Source organism: Entelurus aequoreus, linkage group LG13 (genome assembly GCF_033978785.1).
Source record: "Entelurus aequoreus isolate RoL-2023_Sb linkage group LG13, RoL_Eaeq_v1.1, whole genome shotgun sequence".
Classification (NCBI taxonomy): domain Eukaryota; kingdom Metazoa; phylum Chordata; class Actinopteri; order Syngnathiformes; family Syngnathidae; genus Entelurus; species Entelurus aequoreus.
In genome coordinates, this window is record NC_084743.1 from 31,427,830 (window position 1) to 31,445,633 (window position 17,804).

At 38.6% G+C, this 17,804-nt stretch overlaps 1 protein-coding gene across 4 annotated transcripts in view; it reads left to right on the forward strand.

Annotated features, from left to right (window-relative positions):
• The window catches only part of pms1 (PMS1 homolog 1, mismatch repair system component), a 72,521-nt gene that overhangs the window by 5,302 nt on the left and 49,415 nt on the right, over window positions 1-17,804 (forward strand). For all 4 annotated transcript variants that reach the window (XR_009828285.1, XM_062067715.1, XM_062067714.1 and 1 more), the window contains exons 3-8: window positions 3,945-4,047; window positions 4,212-4,375; window positions 9,703-9,819; window positions 14,931-15,053; window positions 15,152-15,298; window positions 15,423-16,207. Coding sequence is in view for 3 of the 4 variants with exons in the window: in XM_062067715.1 (XP_061923699.1) it covers window positions 3,945-4,047; window positions 4,212-4,375; window positions 9,703-9,819; window positions 14,931-15,053; window positions 15,152-15,298; window positions 15,423-16,207 (1,439 nt within the window). In the remaining variant the exon portion in view is untranslated. The remainder of the gene's footprint in view (window positions 1-3,944; window positions 4,048-4,211; window positions 4,376-9,702; window positions 9,820-14,930; window positions 15,054-15,151; window positions 15,299-15,422; window positions 16,208-17,804) is intronic.

Below are 17,804 nucleotides of genomic sequence, written 5' to 3' on the forward strand. Positions count from 1 at the left end.
ACTGGCTAGTACTGTTGTAAATTAGATGATGTATTTGTGGTATTTAATGCCAAAAATTTTTTTGAAAAAAATTATAAAGTGTCTAGTGCTCAGTAACTACACAAAAAAGCTACTATTGGCTCCCATTTAAATAATTTGAGGTTTGCCCTCAAAGCTTTCCTGTATCCAGAGACTACTTACTTCCTGAGTGTTTTAAACAATACAAAATCTTTGACAGCTTCTCTCCTCTTCTCTCTTGTCCACTTTCTCATTGTTTTTTTTTTGAGTTATCTCTCTTTATCTGCATTCTGCTGCTATAGTATAGAGGTGGACCGCTATCATGTGCGCTCTATTGCTGGGATGTTACTGATGCTACGTCCAACTTACGTCCCGCTCAATAAATGCTGGTGGTGGTCAAGCTCGCTCTGTTTTCAATGGGTACTAGGCGCCATTCAGCCTTTCTCGAAGACAAAGGTTTGTTTGATATACTTTTAACAGTTGTTATTTCCCATTTAAGTAATATCTTGATTTACTGGTATTTGTATTTCTTATTAAACACTTGCTAAGTGTTTCGAAAAGCACTAACTCTGCGTGTCTCAATAAAAGAAAGCAAACGTGAGCAAAACCTAAAATAGTTATTAGGCTTTTACCAAAGACAACAATCGTATATGAAGCTTTCAGCACATACACAATGTTGACATCTATAGTTATATTTTGATAAACATGACAGCTTAGACACAAAGTTAAATCATGAAATGCAACCTTACCCAAGCAAAAACTATGCATATTTATCTGGGAGAGTCTTGATACCAATTTCCTTGATCCAGCCACACACAAAGAAGTTGTAGCCCTCCATGCTTCTCCCAGTTTCCATCTGTTTTGTCGTGTAGAATGGCATCTGGATCACAATCGTTCGATATGTCTGGTAACGCAACCAACATAATCCTTGATATCACTCCACAAATCTTTTTTTGATTAAGTATAGAGATCTATTTCATTGCATAGTTTGATTTATTTGTTCGTATCTGCTTTTTGCAGGAAGATTTAGCCTCTTTTGGATAGGTTGATTGGCAACACTAAATGGTCCCTGGTGTGTGAATGTGAGTGTGAATGTTGTCTGTCTATCTGTGTTGGCCCTGTGATGAGGTGGCGACTTGTCCAGGGTGTACCCTGCCTTCCGCCCGAATGCAGCTGAGATAGGCTCCAGCACCCCCTGCGACCTCAAGAGGGACAAGCGGTAGAAAATGGATGGATGGATGTACTCAGATTATTTTGCGCACTGCTTGCTGTACAACAGCCATCTTTGCTTGGTCGACCACCACTGATTTTCACTTCTGGGAAGAAGTCACGTGTTGGAAAACCAGCTATTGGAGCAGTCTTGTGCTTATTTTACTCATTAAACAAATTATCAAAGCAACAAAATACAAATCAATGCCTTTTTCTAATTGAGTTGATTAATTTACTTGATGAATCATTGCAGCCCTAACTGAGACACAGCTGATTAACCGATCACATATTAGTTAAAAAAGACAAATTCAATCACATGATCAGAATCGGGACATCTCTAGTAGTGATCGACTGATTAACTCTTCATTGATCAGATGGCACAATCTTGTTACAAATATTACTTTCACCAACTAAAAATTATTGTAACTCAAGGACTACTTGCAACCGAAATCATAACAAGAATCTGAAAGAGAGCTCATATCTCAAATTACTCGCAAGTTAAGGTACTCGTAATTTGAGGTACCACCGTACCAAAATACATTGCCTAGCACTGTATGTTACTTCACATCTGCACCTGACTCCTTCCTATACTGCGCAACCTGATTGTCTTGACACACCTCGGAATGGCTGACTGTCACACAGACACAAGCAGTCGTCGACATACCTGCAACTAGCCATTGCTTACACATTACCTTGTGACTTTTGCTAGAGACGTATGAATGGGCAATAATATATAATTTTAGAACCTGTGACAGTCTTTCCTCTATTTGCGCATAGTTTGTTTTATTAAAATATTTGTGTTGTCAGGTTTGTTGTACAAACCCCATTTCCGTATGAGTTGGGGAATTGTGTTAGATGTAAATATAAATGGAATACAATGATTTGCAAATCATTTTCAACCCATATAGAGTTGAATATTCTACAAAGACAACATATTTGATGTTCAAACTGATAAACATTTTTTTTTTGCAAATAATCATTAACTTTAGAATTTGATGCCAGCAACACGTGACAAAAAAGTTGGGAAAAGTGGCAATAAATACTGATAAAGTTGAGGAATGCTCATCAAACACTTATTTGGAACATCCCACCGGTGAACAGGCAAATTGGGAACAGGTGGGTGCCATGATTGGGTATAAAAGTAGATTCCATGAAATGCTCAGTCATTCACAAACTAGGATGGAGCGAGGGTCACCACTTTGTCAACAAATGCATGAGCAAATTGTTGAACAGTTTAAGAAAAACCTTTCTCAACCAGCTATTGCAAGGAATTTAGGGATTTCACCATCTGCGGTCCGTAATATCATCAACGGGTTCAGAGAATCTGGAGAAATCACTGCACGTAAGCAGCTAAGCCAGTGACCTTCAATCCCTCAGGCTGTACTGCATCAACAAGCGACATCAGTGTGTAAAGGATATCACCACATGGGCTCAGGAACACTTCAGAAACCCACTGTCGGTAACTACAGTTGGTCGCTACATCTGTAAGTGCAAGTTAAAACTCCTATGCAAGGCAAAAAACGTTTATCAACAACACCCAGAAATGCCGTCGGCTTCGCTGGGCCTGAGCTCATCTAAGATGGACTGATACAAAGTGGAAAAGTGTTCTGTGGTCTGACGATTCCTTATTTCGAATTTGGTTTTGGAAACTGTGGATGTCGTGTCCTCCGGACCAAAGAGGAAAAGAACCATCCGGATTGTTATAGGCGCAAAGTTGAAAAGCCAGCATCTGTGATGGTATGGGGGTGTATTAGTGCCCAAGACATGGGTAACTTACACATCTATGAAGACGCCATTAATGCTGAAAGGTACATACAGGTTTTGGAGCAACATATGTTGCCATCCAAGCAACGTTACCATGGACGCCCCTGCTTATTTCAGCAAGACAATGCCAAGCCACGTGTTACATCAACGTGGCTTCATAGTAAAAGAGTGCGGGTACTAGACTGGCCTGCCTGGAGTCCAAACCTGTCTCCCATTGAAAATGTGTGGCGCATTATAAAGCCTAAAATACCACAACGGAGACCCCCGGACTGTTGAACAACTTAAGGTGTACATCAAGCAAGAATGGGAAAGAATTCCACCTGAGAAGCTTAAAAAATGTGTCTCCTCAGTTCCCAAACGTTTACTGAGTGTTGTTAGAAGGAAAGGCCATGTAACACAGTGGTGAACATGCCCTTTCCCAACTACTTTGGCACGTGTTGCAGCCATGAAATTCTAAGTTAATTATTATTTGCAAAAAAAAATAAAGTTTATGAGTTTGAACATCAAATATCTTGTCTTTGTAGTGCATTCAATTGAATATGGGTTAAATAGGATTTGCAAATCATTGTATTCCGTTTATATTTACATCTAACACAATTTCCCAACTCATATGGAAATGGGGTTTGTATTTTTACGGATTATTTTAAACTTTGTGTGACATTTGCGACATACTGTGCATATACCATGTATATATATTACATTTCAATCGTTTTGACAGCCCTAAAACATATAAATACATACTGTACAGTATATACTTTATATACTGTATAATGTTGTTGTTGACAGTGTTTCACTGCTGTGGTTACTACCTAGACACTAATAGATTCTGTTTCGATTTGAGTTCACTTTCATTCATTATTATCACAATGTGTTTTCATTTAACAGTATTTAGGGGTTGTATACTAAACTTTGAAATGAGTTTGTTTCCAAGCTAGTGTGGCGATGATGATTGTCAATGTGCTGTTCCACTCCAGGTTGCCATCACCACAAAGACTGAGGATGATCACATCAGCACCCAGTATGTGCTTAACTTCCAAGGGCACATCCTTTCTCAGAAGCCGAGTCACATCGGCCAAGGCAAGGCATTATTCCTTTTGGCTGTAAGCAATGAAATCAGGAACTGTAAAACTGAAACAATAACTAATCGGAACTTTATAACTTGTTTACGATTTGTGAACAGTCACATTTAATAAATTGGTAACTGAGTTTGTTTACATGACACTGCTCTTAATATTTTTTAGGAACAACAGTTTGTGCACTAAAGCTTTTCAAGAATCTTCCTGTGAGGCGACAGTACTTCTCGTCTGCTAAGAGATGCAAGGATGAACTGAAAAAAGTGCACGATCTGATGATGGCCTATGCCATTATAAAACCTGACTTAAGACTCACACTTATCCATAATAAGGTCAGCCTCTTCACATCTTTAATGCAGTGTAAATATGGTGGCAGGTTGACACACTCTTGTAATGTCAGTGTTGTTTTAGTCATTTCTGAAGCCAGTTCTACATTCAGCCATTTATTCATCAGTTAAGTATGTGCAATTGTACCACCAAAGTACAAGTATAAGTTACAGTATTTTTTTTTTACATTTTTAACTCTGTGTATGAAAAATAATGTATTTTAGCTGTGTTGTGTCAGCTTGCTAAACAGCAATAACATCCCTAAGTACAGCCACTAGGTGTCCTCAGTAATCTTCAGATATGATGCTAAGCCTTCTTAGAGTTTGGATTGTGTGCAGCGAATGATAATACAACACAATATATCTAAAGGAATATACAATAGGTAAAATCTGTGTAAAGTACTGGATTTACTTTATCACATCGTCACCATCCTATTTACATTGCATACATGCTTTAAATGTAGTTTTCGCTGCATCTTTGGCAGAATATTAATACATTTCTTAAGCAATTAGATACATTTAAGTTGTAGATAGTGACAATACATTTTCATTAAAATTTGCATTCAAAATTTAGTTACATTTTCTGCATTCCAGAACCAAAGCTACTTAAGTCTTTTTACTTCATGGTCATGGTTTATTTGGTTTAGGTCTTTGTGGGGAATTGTTACGGGGGTTGGGCGGATAATTGATACACATTATACTGTATGCAAATCAACGGTGTCAGGAAACAGATGTACAGTCAAGATCTGTGGTCAAGAAAAGTGCCAATTTAGTTAAAAACTAGGCAGTCTGTGTATATAGCATTGGAAGTCTGTTCCATTTACAGGAACTTAAGAGTTGAAATGTAACTTTCTGTTCTTGTCTTCTTCGCTAAGGATGGGTACCGAAGTCGGTACATACAGTACATACTGACCAACTTCAGTCGGTATTGCAGAGCACCAATTTATGTAAAATATCACCTGTACCATATTTTGATACCTTTGTAGCACATGATATCATGTCCGGTTGTATACTTTATATTGGCTCAAACACTTCGGTGGGGGGGGAGCCGACTGCCTGTAGGTAAAGTTGCAATTGTCTATACCAACAAAATAAGCATGATTCAAAATGTCCAAAAGTAAGGCTCTTTTTTTTCAAAATGCGCTAGCTTACATTTAATATGCCATATACTGTACATGCTACCAATTAGCATTAGCAATTTTACATGGCGATTTTATCACCTCTATATTTGGTAAGCGAACCCGCAACAAAGATGCACATTTCAATCAAACAGCTGATGTGGAATAAATACAATACTTACAGTATAAACACTTTGTAAAGCTAAAAAAAAAAGACAATACTGGCACATTCAGCTTAACGGCAAAGACTATTTCCTGTCTATGGCAACACACGTAGAATAAAATGAAATGGATGCATACTTGCAAATCAGACTCGCAAGTGTAAGAAAACCAGATATAACAGGGCAGCACAGTTATCATTAATAGCTCAGTGTTATATAAAAAGATGTGATTTATTTATTAAACAATTTTATATTTATTACCGCATGAACACACAAAGGTACTGGAAATTGGTACCGTCTAGTACTGGTGTCGATTCCCAGATGGTTCAAACGTGAAGGGTACCCAACATTTGAACACATTTAAAGCTTTTAACCGACCGAAAACTGCCATGTAAATTTTTTAGATTCCCCCCACCCCCCATATAAATTTCTCTACTCATACATTATCCACTTAAATTACAGTACTGATTGTGTAGTTACATGAGAAGTAACCAGGTGTTGCAAAGCTGAAAGCTGCCAGAAGAAAAATTAACAGCCAGGATGGAATGCCTTCAAGACGAAAACCGAATCACGAGTACGTGAGCGGCTTTTAGCCAAAAGGAATTCAGTGTTCGTTGTTTGGACACACTTTTGCTACAATAAGAATGACATTGACAAAAAAGAAGAGTTGTAGTTTATAATCGGGGATTGACTGAAATCAAGGTTAAAGGTTCAATTAATCGTGTTTTAGAAATTTGCCATAAACGCCCAGCCCTCCTCAATTGTATTTGTATTCTTTAAAATGTCTTCACTGATGTGGAAAATGTGACTTTGTTATGGAGTAGGTGTTCTCTAAAAGTCTTATACTCTATTACAGTGATTCTAAAAACTGTGGTACTGATACGCAGGCTCCATCTAGTGGTACGCCAAATTGTCACTTGATTAAAGTACAGTGTTTTATGTTCCTATAGTCACACAGTATTACTGTTCAAACTGTGAGTATTGTTACAGTGGCCAAAACATTTAAATGCACTTGTTAGATAAACATCTGCCTTGTTTTAATGAATACTTAGGCCTACTACACTACTGTATTCTATTGTTGATCATTATGGTTGTATTTAGAGAGCCAACTTTTTTCTGAGTTGTTACTTGGGGGGGAAAAGTTTGAAAACCACTGCTCTATTAGGTACAGTCACTTTTAGAATTGATTATAATCTAAGTTGGGCAGCACGGTGGTCTAGGGGTTAGTGTGTGTGCCTCACAATAAGAAGGTCCTGACTCCTGGGTACACCGGCTTCCTCCCGCCTCCAAAGACATTCACCTGGAGATAGGTCGATTGGCAACAGTAAATTGGCCCTAGTGTGTGAATGTGAGTGTGAATGTTGTCTATCTGTGTTGACCCTGCGATGAGGTGGCGACTTTTTCAGGGTGTACCCAGCCTTCCGCCCGAGTGAAGCTGGGATAGGATCCAGCAACCCCCGCACCCCCGAGAGGGACAAGCGGTAGAAAATGGATGAATGGATGGATATAATCTAAGTTGGGACAACAAAAAGTAACACAATGGTTTTTATTTTTTAAAAGCCAATACTTGCAGACCATCCAAGTCTTTATACAAGCTCTACAACTGTAGAAGTATTAGCAACTCCACATTCCCATCCCTCTGACTCTTTCTCACCACAGCTAATCATCACTGTCAGGTGTTCCAAACACAAATATCATTGACCGTGAACTCAAATTTAGCTGATTATGTTGCTTGAGTAAGTTACTGGACTCAGCTGTAGTTTTGGTTTCTGCAGCAGTTTGCAGCCTTATGTGGGTCAAAGTGGGGAGGGGAGGCACAAAAACAACTGTATGACATTCCTAGAAATGGCTTTCAAGGTTGTTAACGGAGAGTAATGCCCACATTTTGAACATTCGGTTCTCACTTGCCCCTATCCTTTACGTTAACCTCTGCCGTTCATTCAGCCTGTGTCGTGTTTCACAGCGTCTTTGAGCTGTTTACAGGAGCGATCTGTTTTCATGTGCTAACTGTACATCAAATATTTGGCACATGCCCAACTATGGAGTGCATGATTTCAAAAATATATATAGTGACACGCAACCTGTCTCTTTCAGACACATTTAATCAGAATTATTGTTAGGTGTTGATATTTTGTCATGATTGATGTCTTTGCATTTTGTATACCGTAATTTCCGGACTATAAGCCGCTACTTTTTCCCCTCGTTCTGGTCCCTGCGGCTTATACAACGGTGCGGCTTATATACGGCCTGTTCTTCTCCGACACCGACGAAGAGGATTTCGGTGGTTTTAGTACACAGGAGGAAGACGATGACACAATGATTAAAGACTGACTTTTCATATACCGGTAGGCTGGTTATTTTGATAACGTACAGGCGAGCACTTTGTATTACTTTGCACCGTTGTATTATTTGTACTCTGCATGAATGCTGTTCGCCATGTCAAAGATGTGAAAGTTTGCTTGAATGATTGAAAGATTTATTGTTAATAAATGGGACGCTTTGCGTTCCCAAACAGTCATCTCTGTCCCAACAATCCCCTCCGTGGTAGCAGGAACCCCTATATACTACGGTAATTACACATCAAAACCCTGCGGCTTATAGTCGGGTGCGGCTTATATATGGAGCAATCTGTATTTTCCCCTAAATTTAGCTGGTGCGGCTTATAGTCAGGTGCGGCTTATAGTCCTGAAATTACGGTAGTTCTCGGTTAAGTAGAAAATACTCTAACAAATGAACTGGAAAACATAAATGTGAAACTACACACTTTTTATTTCTTTTTTTGCAATTTGACTTATGATTGCAGGGTTCTCCCTTCCGCCTGTGCCATTGTGTCCTCCATGCGGTCATATTACATGTCTTATTGCCTCATACTTTTCAGAGTACCTACTGCTTATTGCCAAAACTTGTGCTTACCACAAACAAACAAATTGTGCTACCCACTTGTGCTAAGCGAGATGGACAAAAATAGATACAAACATATGTAATTTTATATCCTGATAACAATATACATCACAAATTATGATATATTAAATGTTCATTAAAATTATATATATATATACACACATGAAATTATAGCAAATGTCACTTATCTTTTCCCCTTTTAGTTATAAACCAATTTTTTTTGCATATAGAAAACAAGACAATTAAAAAAACACTTAAAAGTAATTTTGTTGCCAGTCCTTCTTTTTGACAGTGTATAGTAGAGGTGGGGTGAATAATATATTTTTCAGATGCATGGCAATTCGGACATGGACGTTTAAAAAATCGATTAGTAAGCGTCAATAATCGATAATCGATTTATTTATTGTAAATAAAGTAATGCAGACCGTTCTAAAATTTGGCTGACTGCAGTGAGCCAACTCACCGAAAGATCGGACCAGCTCTTTTACATAATCCAAAACCAGTGAAGTTGGCATGTTGTGTAAATGGTAAGTAAAAACAGAATACAACGATTCGCAAATCCTTTTCAACTTATATTCAGTTGAATACACTGCAAAGACAAGATATTTAATGTTTGAACTGAGAAACGTAACTTTTTTTTGCAAATAATCATTCCCCTAGAATTTAATGGTAGCAACACATTGCAAAATATTATACTTCTTTTTCAGTATTGATGTGAAATGAAATGGTCCTACATTTTATTCATGGTCTTAAAAAGTCTTACATTTCACTTGGTGAAACCGGCAAAGACCCTGTTTAAAGGTCAGAAAAGATTAAATACATCATAGGTCCCCTTTAAATATAATTTTAGCCAAGATCCGCCAGCTTAATTTTGTCTGTTTCCATGTTCAGCTTTTTAAACACAACATCATCACATAAGACAGCTAGATAGCTTTGGTGTTGATTGGTTTTATTGATGCTATTTTAACTGCCCTTGGTTTGCATAAAAAATCACACTGTTTTTTTTCAGAACTTTGCTTGCTCTTGCTTTTAAATGGACACAAGTTCAATTAGAGCTATACATGTCTAATGAGCAGATCAATTTATGAATACGTCAATGTGGGCTCAGTGTTTACAGTTATGTGACAATTTTTTCATGTGTATTGTGTTCCAGGTGGTGCTTTGGCAAAAGGCCAAAGTGGCTAATTATAGAAGTGCCCTCCTTGCTGTACTGGGGTCGAGTGCAGTGGTCAACCTACTTCCCTGTCACCATCGTCAAGAAGAACCAGAGGTTTGTTCAGTTCAATTTAAAGATGCTCGATGGTTGGCTTTCTTACAGGAATCCAATATGTACATGTTGCCAAGCACTTTATTTCCGATTGTAGCAACTCTTCCTTCAAACTTTTATCAGCTGACATGGAATGTAACGAATGGACACATTATGCTTCTTTTACAGTCATGACACTACTGTAGATGTCACAAATAAACACTGTTTGCGCCAAATTAGACAAATACTGAAATTTATGTTAGAGAAAAAAAATCATTTATTTATAATATTTTGTCTTAACAACATAATAAAAAAATCATGACAATAGTGAACTTGAATAACATGTTGTTTGACTATCAACATGTAATACAGGTTATTTCTCTTTTGAATAAATTCACAAATATAAATCCAGTTAACTAAGGCCGATAATTTGAAAATCTGCACATTTCTACGTCACATAAAGTGCAAAATATTAAACTGTGGACCAATAAAATCAGTGAAATTATAAACTGGCTACAGATGGCGGTTCGTTTTTTCATATAAAATATATATTACTTAACAGCTCCAGCGCCCCCCGCGACCCCGAAGGGAATAAGCGGTAGAAAATGGATGGATGGATATCTCCTAAGTGATAAAAACTTTTTGCAATATGCATTTGCTTGTATCAGCACTCTAGAGCGCACATTCGCATTTGTGCCAGCCTCTCCCATGAGCGCAACTTCACCATGCTAAAAAAAGGGGGTGGGGAAATGGTTTCCATCTTGGATGCAATGCAGGACTGCTTCTAAAATGCCCAGAAAAATGTGGTACATTCCTGCTGCTTGTTTGTAAACAAAGCAAAACACCACAGGTAGGCGCATGTTAACATAAATGGGCAGTAAATGATCGAGTGCCTTGTGGTGAAAGCAGCGTAGTACAGCAAAAACCTTACTTAAACAAGGCGGTCTGCACCACTTTTCAATTGTACATGCAGTCTTAGTATATCACACGCAACACACACACTAGTACATCCATTTCTATTGTATGCACACACTGTTAAGCGCATGATATTTGAATACTAGTATATCCTGCAGGCCCTTAGTCTAATTTTAAAAGACTAAAACACTAAGATAAATAAATACGGCAGAGATTGGATAGTTTGGTGAGGTCCTCGGATCTGGCTCTTCAAATTGGATTATCCAGAGTAGGGGTGTCCAAAGTGTAGCCCAGGGGCTATTTTTGGCCGCAGTGGAAGGATCATTATCGTTGCTAGAGGGAAGAAGTGAAGAAGGTTGAGGGATGATGAGTCAACTGCAAGGTTGAGAAGCGAATCAGACCCCTTTTGAATTAAATTTTCAAATAGTCGATTATTCTAGGACACCTCATGTCCACCATTATTTTCCAGCACTACCTTAGCGCTCTGGGCATTTTGTTAATTAGAGCTTCACACGTTTCCTTGGAAATCCTCTTCCACTCCACAATGATGACATGATAGAGCTGGTAGAGGTTCGACACCTTTTGCTCCTCCACATCCCGTTTGAGGTGGCCCCACAGAGGCTCAACAGTCTTGGGTCTGGAGACATCCTTAGCCAGTCCAACAACTTTACTCTTAGCTTCTTAAAGTTATTCATTGTCTTAGAAATGTGTTTGGGGTTGTTGCCATGTTGGAATAGTGCCATGCGTCCCATGGGTATTTTACACTATTTAAACCAAGTAAGTTTATCTTGGTCCCCTCAGACAACAGGTCATGCTTCCACTTATTCATGTTCTTAAGTCTGGTGTATACTCTTGCGTCACGTAACTTGTGTAAGCGACGCTTCTTTGCCCCCTCAATCTGCATACCTTCGTGCAGACCTTGCGTGCATCTCCCAAAAATCCTGGGTTTGCGTCGTTGGCGACATAAACCGCAGGACGGTGATTGGTCAGTATTTGCCACGGAGGGTCCTTGAACACAGGCGAGCAGACTTTGTGCTTGAAATGCACAAATTATTGTATGAAATAAAACAACACTTGTTAAATATTTGCATGAAAACTGATATTGTGTACTTAATATCTCGGTGCGCTCTAAGATATTTACTGAATGGGTCGTTTTTCAGCGTATTGTGTTGTTATTGCGTCCAGAAGAAGTCACAAAGTACGACACTCTTTTTAACTTGTATTGCCAATCTTGTGCTAACAACAGGTTAAATTACGACACATATTCTTTCTTGTGCACACACGTCTTTTTCTCTTACACACAACACTTCTCCTTTTCTGTCAATAATCTGTCAGGCGCGGTATATTTACAAACATGTGAGCTCTGAACATGACCATACACATAAACACCAGCATGTCGTTAACTTACAAGAGTTATTTAACAGTTATGTTAATTTACAATTACATGATAGCTCTTTCCTGTCCCATGTCCCAAATGGCCGGATAGCGTTGCAAATAATAATAGTGTCCTCTGCCATGCCATGAAATTGCACAGTCCATCTTCATAAAAGTATTTTCCTCTGGTTTATAAGTAAAACGTCCATTAGTAAACTGATGATTCTGAATGATTAGTTCCAGTGTAGACAAAGATGTCGATGTTGTGGTTGTCTTTACTCTTCACAAGCAGGAAATACAGTATCTAGTCAACGACCGCTGCGGTTGCTCCTTCTGGAGACACTGCCCCTTAGTGTTTTGGAAGAGAATTACAATTTTGGCGACATCCCCCCACGGCAGAACTATAAATCAAACAAGACGCCGTCAGAGGGGACGCAAGATATGTGACGCGAGAGTATATTCCAGCCTTTAGTCTGCTTATATTTGCATGACAGCAATGCAGACTAATATGATGCAATGTGCGATGTATGGTCTGATGTATTTTCAGCACTTAAATGTCTATTTTCCAAACGCACACATGCAATCACCTTGGTGAGGCGTGTTCTGATTGTAACCTGTCCTGTTAATTAAATCGATTTGTTAGCATACAATATGTCAGAATCATGCACTGAAAGTAACTGACATGGTCTTACTTGGCACAGTATATATTTTTTGCTTCTTCTAGCATGTCATTTATTTGTTAAAACTACATTCAATGTCTTAATTTTTTTGCAGATAAAATAAAAACTGTTGATCATGAGCTCAGCTGACAGCCTCTTACAGAATACCGACTTGTTTTCAGGCCAGCAGATGTGGTCAGTTGGTAGCTGGCCAACTATTTCCTCGCTCGTTTCCCTCTAGTTCTTTCCTGATAAAGAGTTAGGGATTTTTGTTAGCTAAGCTTTGTTGTGCTGATTGTAATTGAATTAGTGTTGAGTCGTAACTTTCCGCTTGGTCAAGGTAGGTGACAAGCGCTTTGTACCTGCTGCTTTTAACTAATCTAGTTGGACAGATGTAGAGCAGCCCTTTTCACCTTGTTTCTTTCATTTTTCTCTTTGTTGTTGTTATTTTGCTGCTGCACATTGGTGCCCAGATATGAAAATAACCTCCCACCTTTTCCTACGACTCCCTGGAGGAATGAAATAGCTGTTTTTTCTTATTTTTCCTCAAGACAAAATGTACTGATCAAGCAAACCAGGTTGACATTTTTACCAGGGTGTTGTTCATGGAGCGTTGCATTGCTGTGAAACAAAATGTGACAAATTTTGGAATGATTACTTATACCTGCCTCCGTTCGGGGCACGAGTTGACATTTGTACTCCCATAAAGTGACCCTAATGAGCAGAACAAGCATGAAACATGTGTGCCCCAATCCGAAACAGCAGTTCATTTATTGACATTTTCAGCAACCATTGCAAATAATGAGCCCAAGTCCATCTGGAGGAAAAAATAAGCATGGTTATTCACCACCTGGAATATGTCGAACATTAATAGCTCTCATAATGTCTTACAAGCGTACATTCATTATGGCGTTTTTAGTTATACTGTTCAATTTTATGTAGAGTCATCAATTTTAGCTCAAGAGAACAGCTTTAGGGTGTGTGTGTAGGGGTGATGAGTACTCATAAAATTACTTCAAAGTTGGCAGGTCTGCAACTGATTTGGTCAACTTAATTGAGTAGTTTGGAGAAAACATATCTATAAGTGTCCTTGAAAGAGAGGTTAGTGAATTCTGAAGGAAAAGTAATGCATCATCAGGGTATCAGATAGTAGAGTATCATATTTTAGTTGAGAGAAGGGGTAGGCAATATGGCCTAAATTCCGTATTGCAAAATACATTGCGGCCAAGTCTTGCAAATATAATATAAATAAACAATACATTCTTTGGCATTTAAATGAAAACTGGTTACACCGGCCCCTTTGAAAAAAGCCAAAGAGTTTAAAAAAAACAAAAACAAACCAGACCATTATTTGTAGTTTTGAGAACATTTTATATATAAAATCATGTACTGCACTCTACTGTTCTGATCAGGGTTTTTTGCTGCTGATTCCGATAGGGTCATCCATGTGTGAGTTAGGCCGACACCAATCACATGTATTAACTGCTATTTATTTATGGTATGTGCTTTTGACAGTGTAACAATTTCAACACGGTATTTGTACATGCAGAAAACAATGCAAAATACATATGAATTAAATAGATAAATGAACATTTAACATCACTTTTACCTTTTAGTTAAGACTTGTGTTGGCAAAGAAAGTGATAAACAGAGAGAGAGGAGGGGAGAGCCACAAGAGCAGCACCTTCTTTCCTTTACAAAAAGGCTTTGACTCAAATATTTCTTTTTGCCCCGTAGTGGATTATTTTGCAGCAGCTCTACATATAGGAAAAACAGTTGCACTTGTGTAATTGTAACGAGTCCATGTTTAGAATAGTATCCACTATCTACTTGGTTCTGTGGTGGTAAATGTGGGGATGAAGAGAACAGTGTCTTTGTAAAAATACGTAGCTGTAGGTATGTGTGTGTAATAGGTATATTGTAATCTCTAGATAATACATCAGGAGAACTAAACATCTTGGAGATCGTATTTTAATACTTCGTATTAATGGAATCTGAGCTACCCGAATCACAATTAAATTGATTCGTGAGATGCCGAAGATGACACACTCCTAGTAGCAGTGCACACCCAGCTGTGCATTTGGAGGTCTGGGTCAACCACGCTATCCTGTCTGATAATGCAATGGGAACAATTTTACTTTTGTTTTGTATTTTCTTGATAACATTTTTATTTTGTATCATCCTCAGATATTTTTAGAAGGGTTTTTTCCCAAGCCAGGAGCAGAGTACTCTTCTACAAGCACTTCTGTTCCAGATAAAACCTTCATATTCGTCAACAACCGGCCTGTCCACCAAAAAGACATAATTAAGGTACACTTTTTCATGCAAAAAATTAAGCTTTGAGTGTTATTTGTTCAAATAGCATTAGTTTTTATTTATGACTGCTGAATTGTGTGATTGGTCATCAGAAGCTACGTCAACACTACACTGCGCAGTACATGGAAGAGTCAGCACAAAGTCGATACCCAATTCTAATGCTTAAAATCACAGTTTCACCCTCTTCAGTGGATGTTAATCTGACACCTGATAAGACCCAGGTTCTTCTCCATGACAAGGTATTTGGGATAACTCTAAATTTAAAAAAAAAAATTGTCAAAATAGTTTTTGTTATTTTAGGAAAAATACAATTTGCTTTGTGTGCATTAAAAACATATGTTTCGGTTTTCTGTTTGCATTTAGGAAGCTTTGCTGATTGCATTGGAAGCTTTGCTAGTTTCTCTCTATCAGCCTGGAAGGGACTCTCAAAAGGAGCGGTGCAGCTCAGAAACATTTCTTTCACCAACGCTTAAGACTGGATCTTTACAACTGGATGATGAGATTTTGAAAACGAGAAGTGCAACAAACAATGTTGCTCCATTAGAGATTGCAGCAAGTAGCAGTTTCAAAGATCCACTTAAACAGTGTGACGCTGCAGTGAATGATCATCTTTTACCACACAGACAAGCCTCAGACTGCAGCTCTTCGTCCTCTGTAGCGGAGGACTGGATTGTCAACCAAATTCCTGGTGGACAAGAGTGTAATTTCTCAGTTAGTTGTGATGATGCAGCATATTTGCCAAGTTGTGAGGAAAATCCAGTATTAGGTGCAGACTCAAGTAAACTCCATATATTAGCTGAAGACTGGTGCAGGGGCACAGCTTTTATGGACCCAGTATCAGGAGAACCTCTGCAACCCATTAAAATTAATTTACCTTTGGCGCAGAGTCACACTGACAAAGATAAGCTTAAGGCTCAGAGCAGCAACAACAAAAAGATGGTCAATATTATAACAGAAAAGCAGACAGCTCTGACAGCTTTTGACCTGATCAGTAATCGTACAATGAGAGCGCCACTGTCACCTGTCGCCCTTTTTGAGAAGGATGCCCGAGTTGAGATTCTTAAAGAGAAACCTACTGCCAGCCTGCAGGAGATCAGCGTCGCTGTTAATGAGAGATGGAAAAATTCCGCTGAGCAAGACCGTAAGAAGTAAGTTCACATTCTCTTTCTTTTTCATTTTTATCTTTCGTATTGTGTTTTTTCCCCACTTCCTGATAGCAGAACTGAGAGATGTTTGGAATTTGACATTTGAAAGGGAACTGTACTTTTTTTGGAATTTTGCGTATCATTCACAATCAAGACAAGACAATAACACATTTTACTTTTTTTTCATGCATTGTAAATATTAAATAAATGTGATCAATAGTCTGCTTATATTAGGCATATGGGTGTTGCTCTATTCTGCTTATAAAAGCCCTTAAAAACATCCAAACATGTAAGTATATATGTAATGTAGTAACGGGAAAATTACTAATAAAGTTTAATATTTACGTATTTTAAGCATATGTGGTGCATTAATTTAAAAAATGCATGACGTTCGCTTTTTTCCCTCTACATCACTGATTTCTGCTCACTGCAGACTTCATGACAGCCAACAATCATAATAAAACATCACTTACTGTGCAATGTCTACTGTCATTAGGATGCCGACTGATAGAATCTTGCTATAGTCCTGTTTTAAATGAAGAATGTCTTATAATCCTCGCGAAGAAAAGGGGGGTGGACCAAAGCGTCTTTTCGTGTTATCGCCATTCTGAGTCTAAATCGGCTGTCAATGTGTACCAACTTGTTGAAATACGTCCTCGTTCTTCTACTATCCAGGTGAAAAGCATGAGTTATGATCTAGAATTAAGTTTGACGAGCAAGGAAACGAAGAAGCAGCTGATCAGTCGATCATTTCAACATTGGCACGCAAGCTCGTGATCACGGCGGCGCCATAAATAGTTGTTCTGCGTTAGCGCTTATAATAACAATAGCACTAATACTTGGTTAATATTCAAGTCATGAAATGTAAATGGTGTATTGTTGGCGCTTTTTGGATGTTTTTTTATTGGGTTTTGTGTGCTGAATAGGGGACCTCCCATTGGCTCCACTGTAAGCAGACTTTTATTCACGAGTTAGAATAAATTTAAAAAATATACATTCGTCGGGGCAGCACGGTGGCAGAGGGGTTAGTGCATCTGCCTCACAATACGAAGGTCCTGAGTAGTCTTGGGTTCAATCCCGGGCTTGGGATCTTTCTGTGTGGAGTTTGCATGTTCTCCCCGTGACTGCGTGGGTTCCCTCCGGGTACTCCGGCTTCCTCCCACCTCCAAAGACATGCACCTGGGGATAGGTTGATTGGCAACACTAAAATTGGCCCTAGTGTGTGAATGTGAGTGTGAATGTTGTCTGTCTATCTGTGTTGGCCCTGCGATGAGGTGGCGACTTGTCTAGGGTGTACCCCGCCTTCCGCCCGATTGTAGCTGAGATAGGCTCCAGCGCCCCCCGCGACTCCGAAGGGAATAAGCGGTAGAAAATGGATGGATGGATGGATGGACATTCGTCGTCATGTTTTTCATAACGATAGGCAGAATTCCAAAAAAGTGCAGTTCCCCTATAAATGGAACTTATGATGATTTTCCTCTTTTCTGACCTATAAATGTTGTTACAATGTTTAATACTTGTGATAAAATGGAACTGCACCTTTAAAAAAAAAATTGCCCTTTTGTTCACAATCATTATAAGAAACAAGAAGACGGATTAA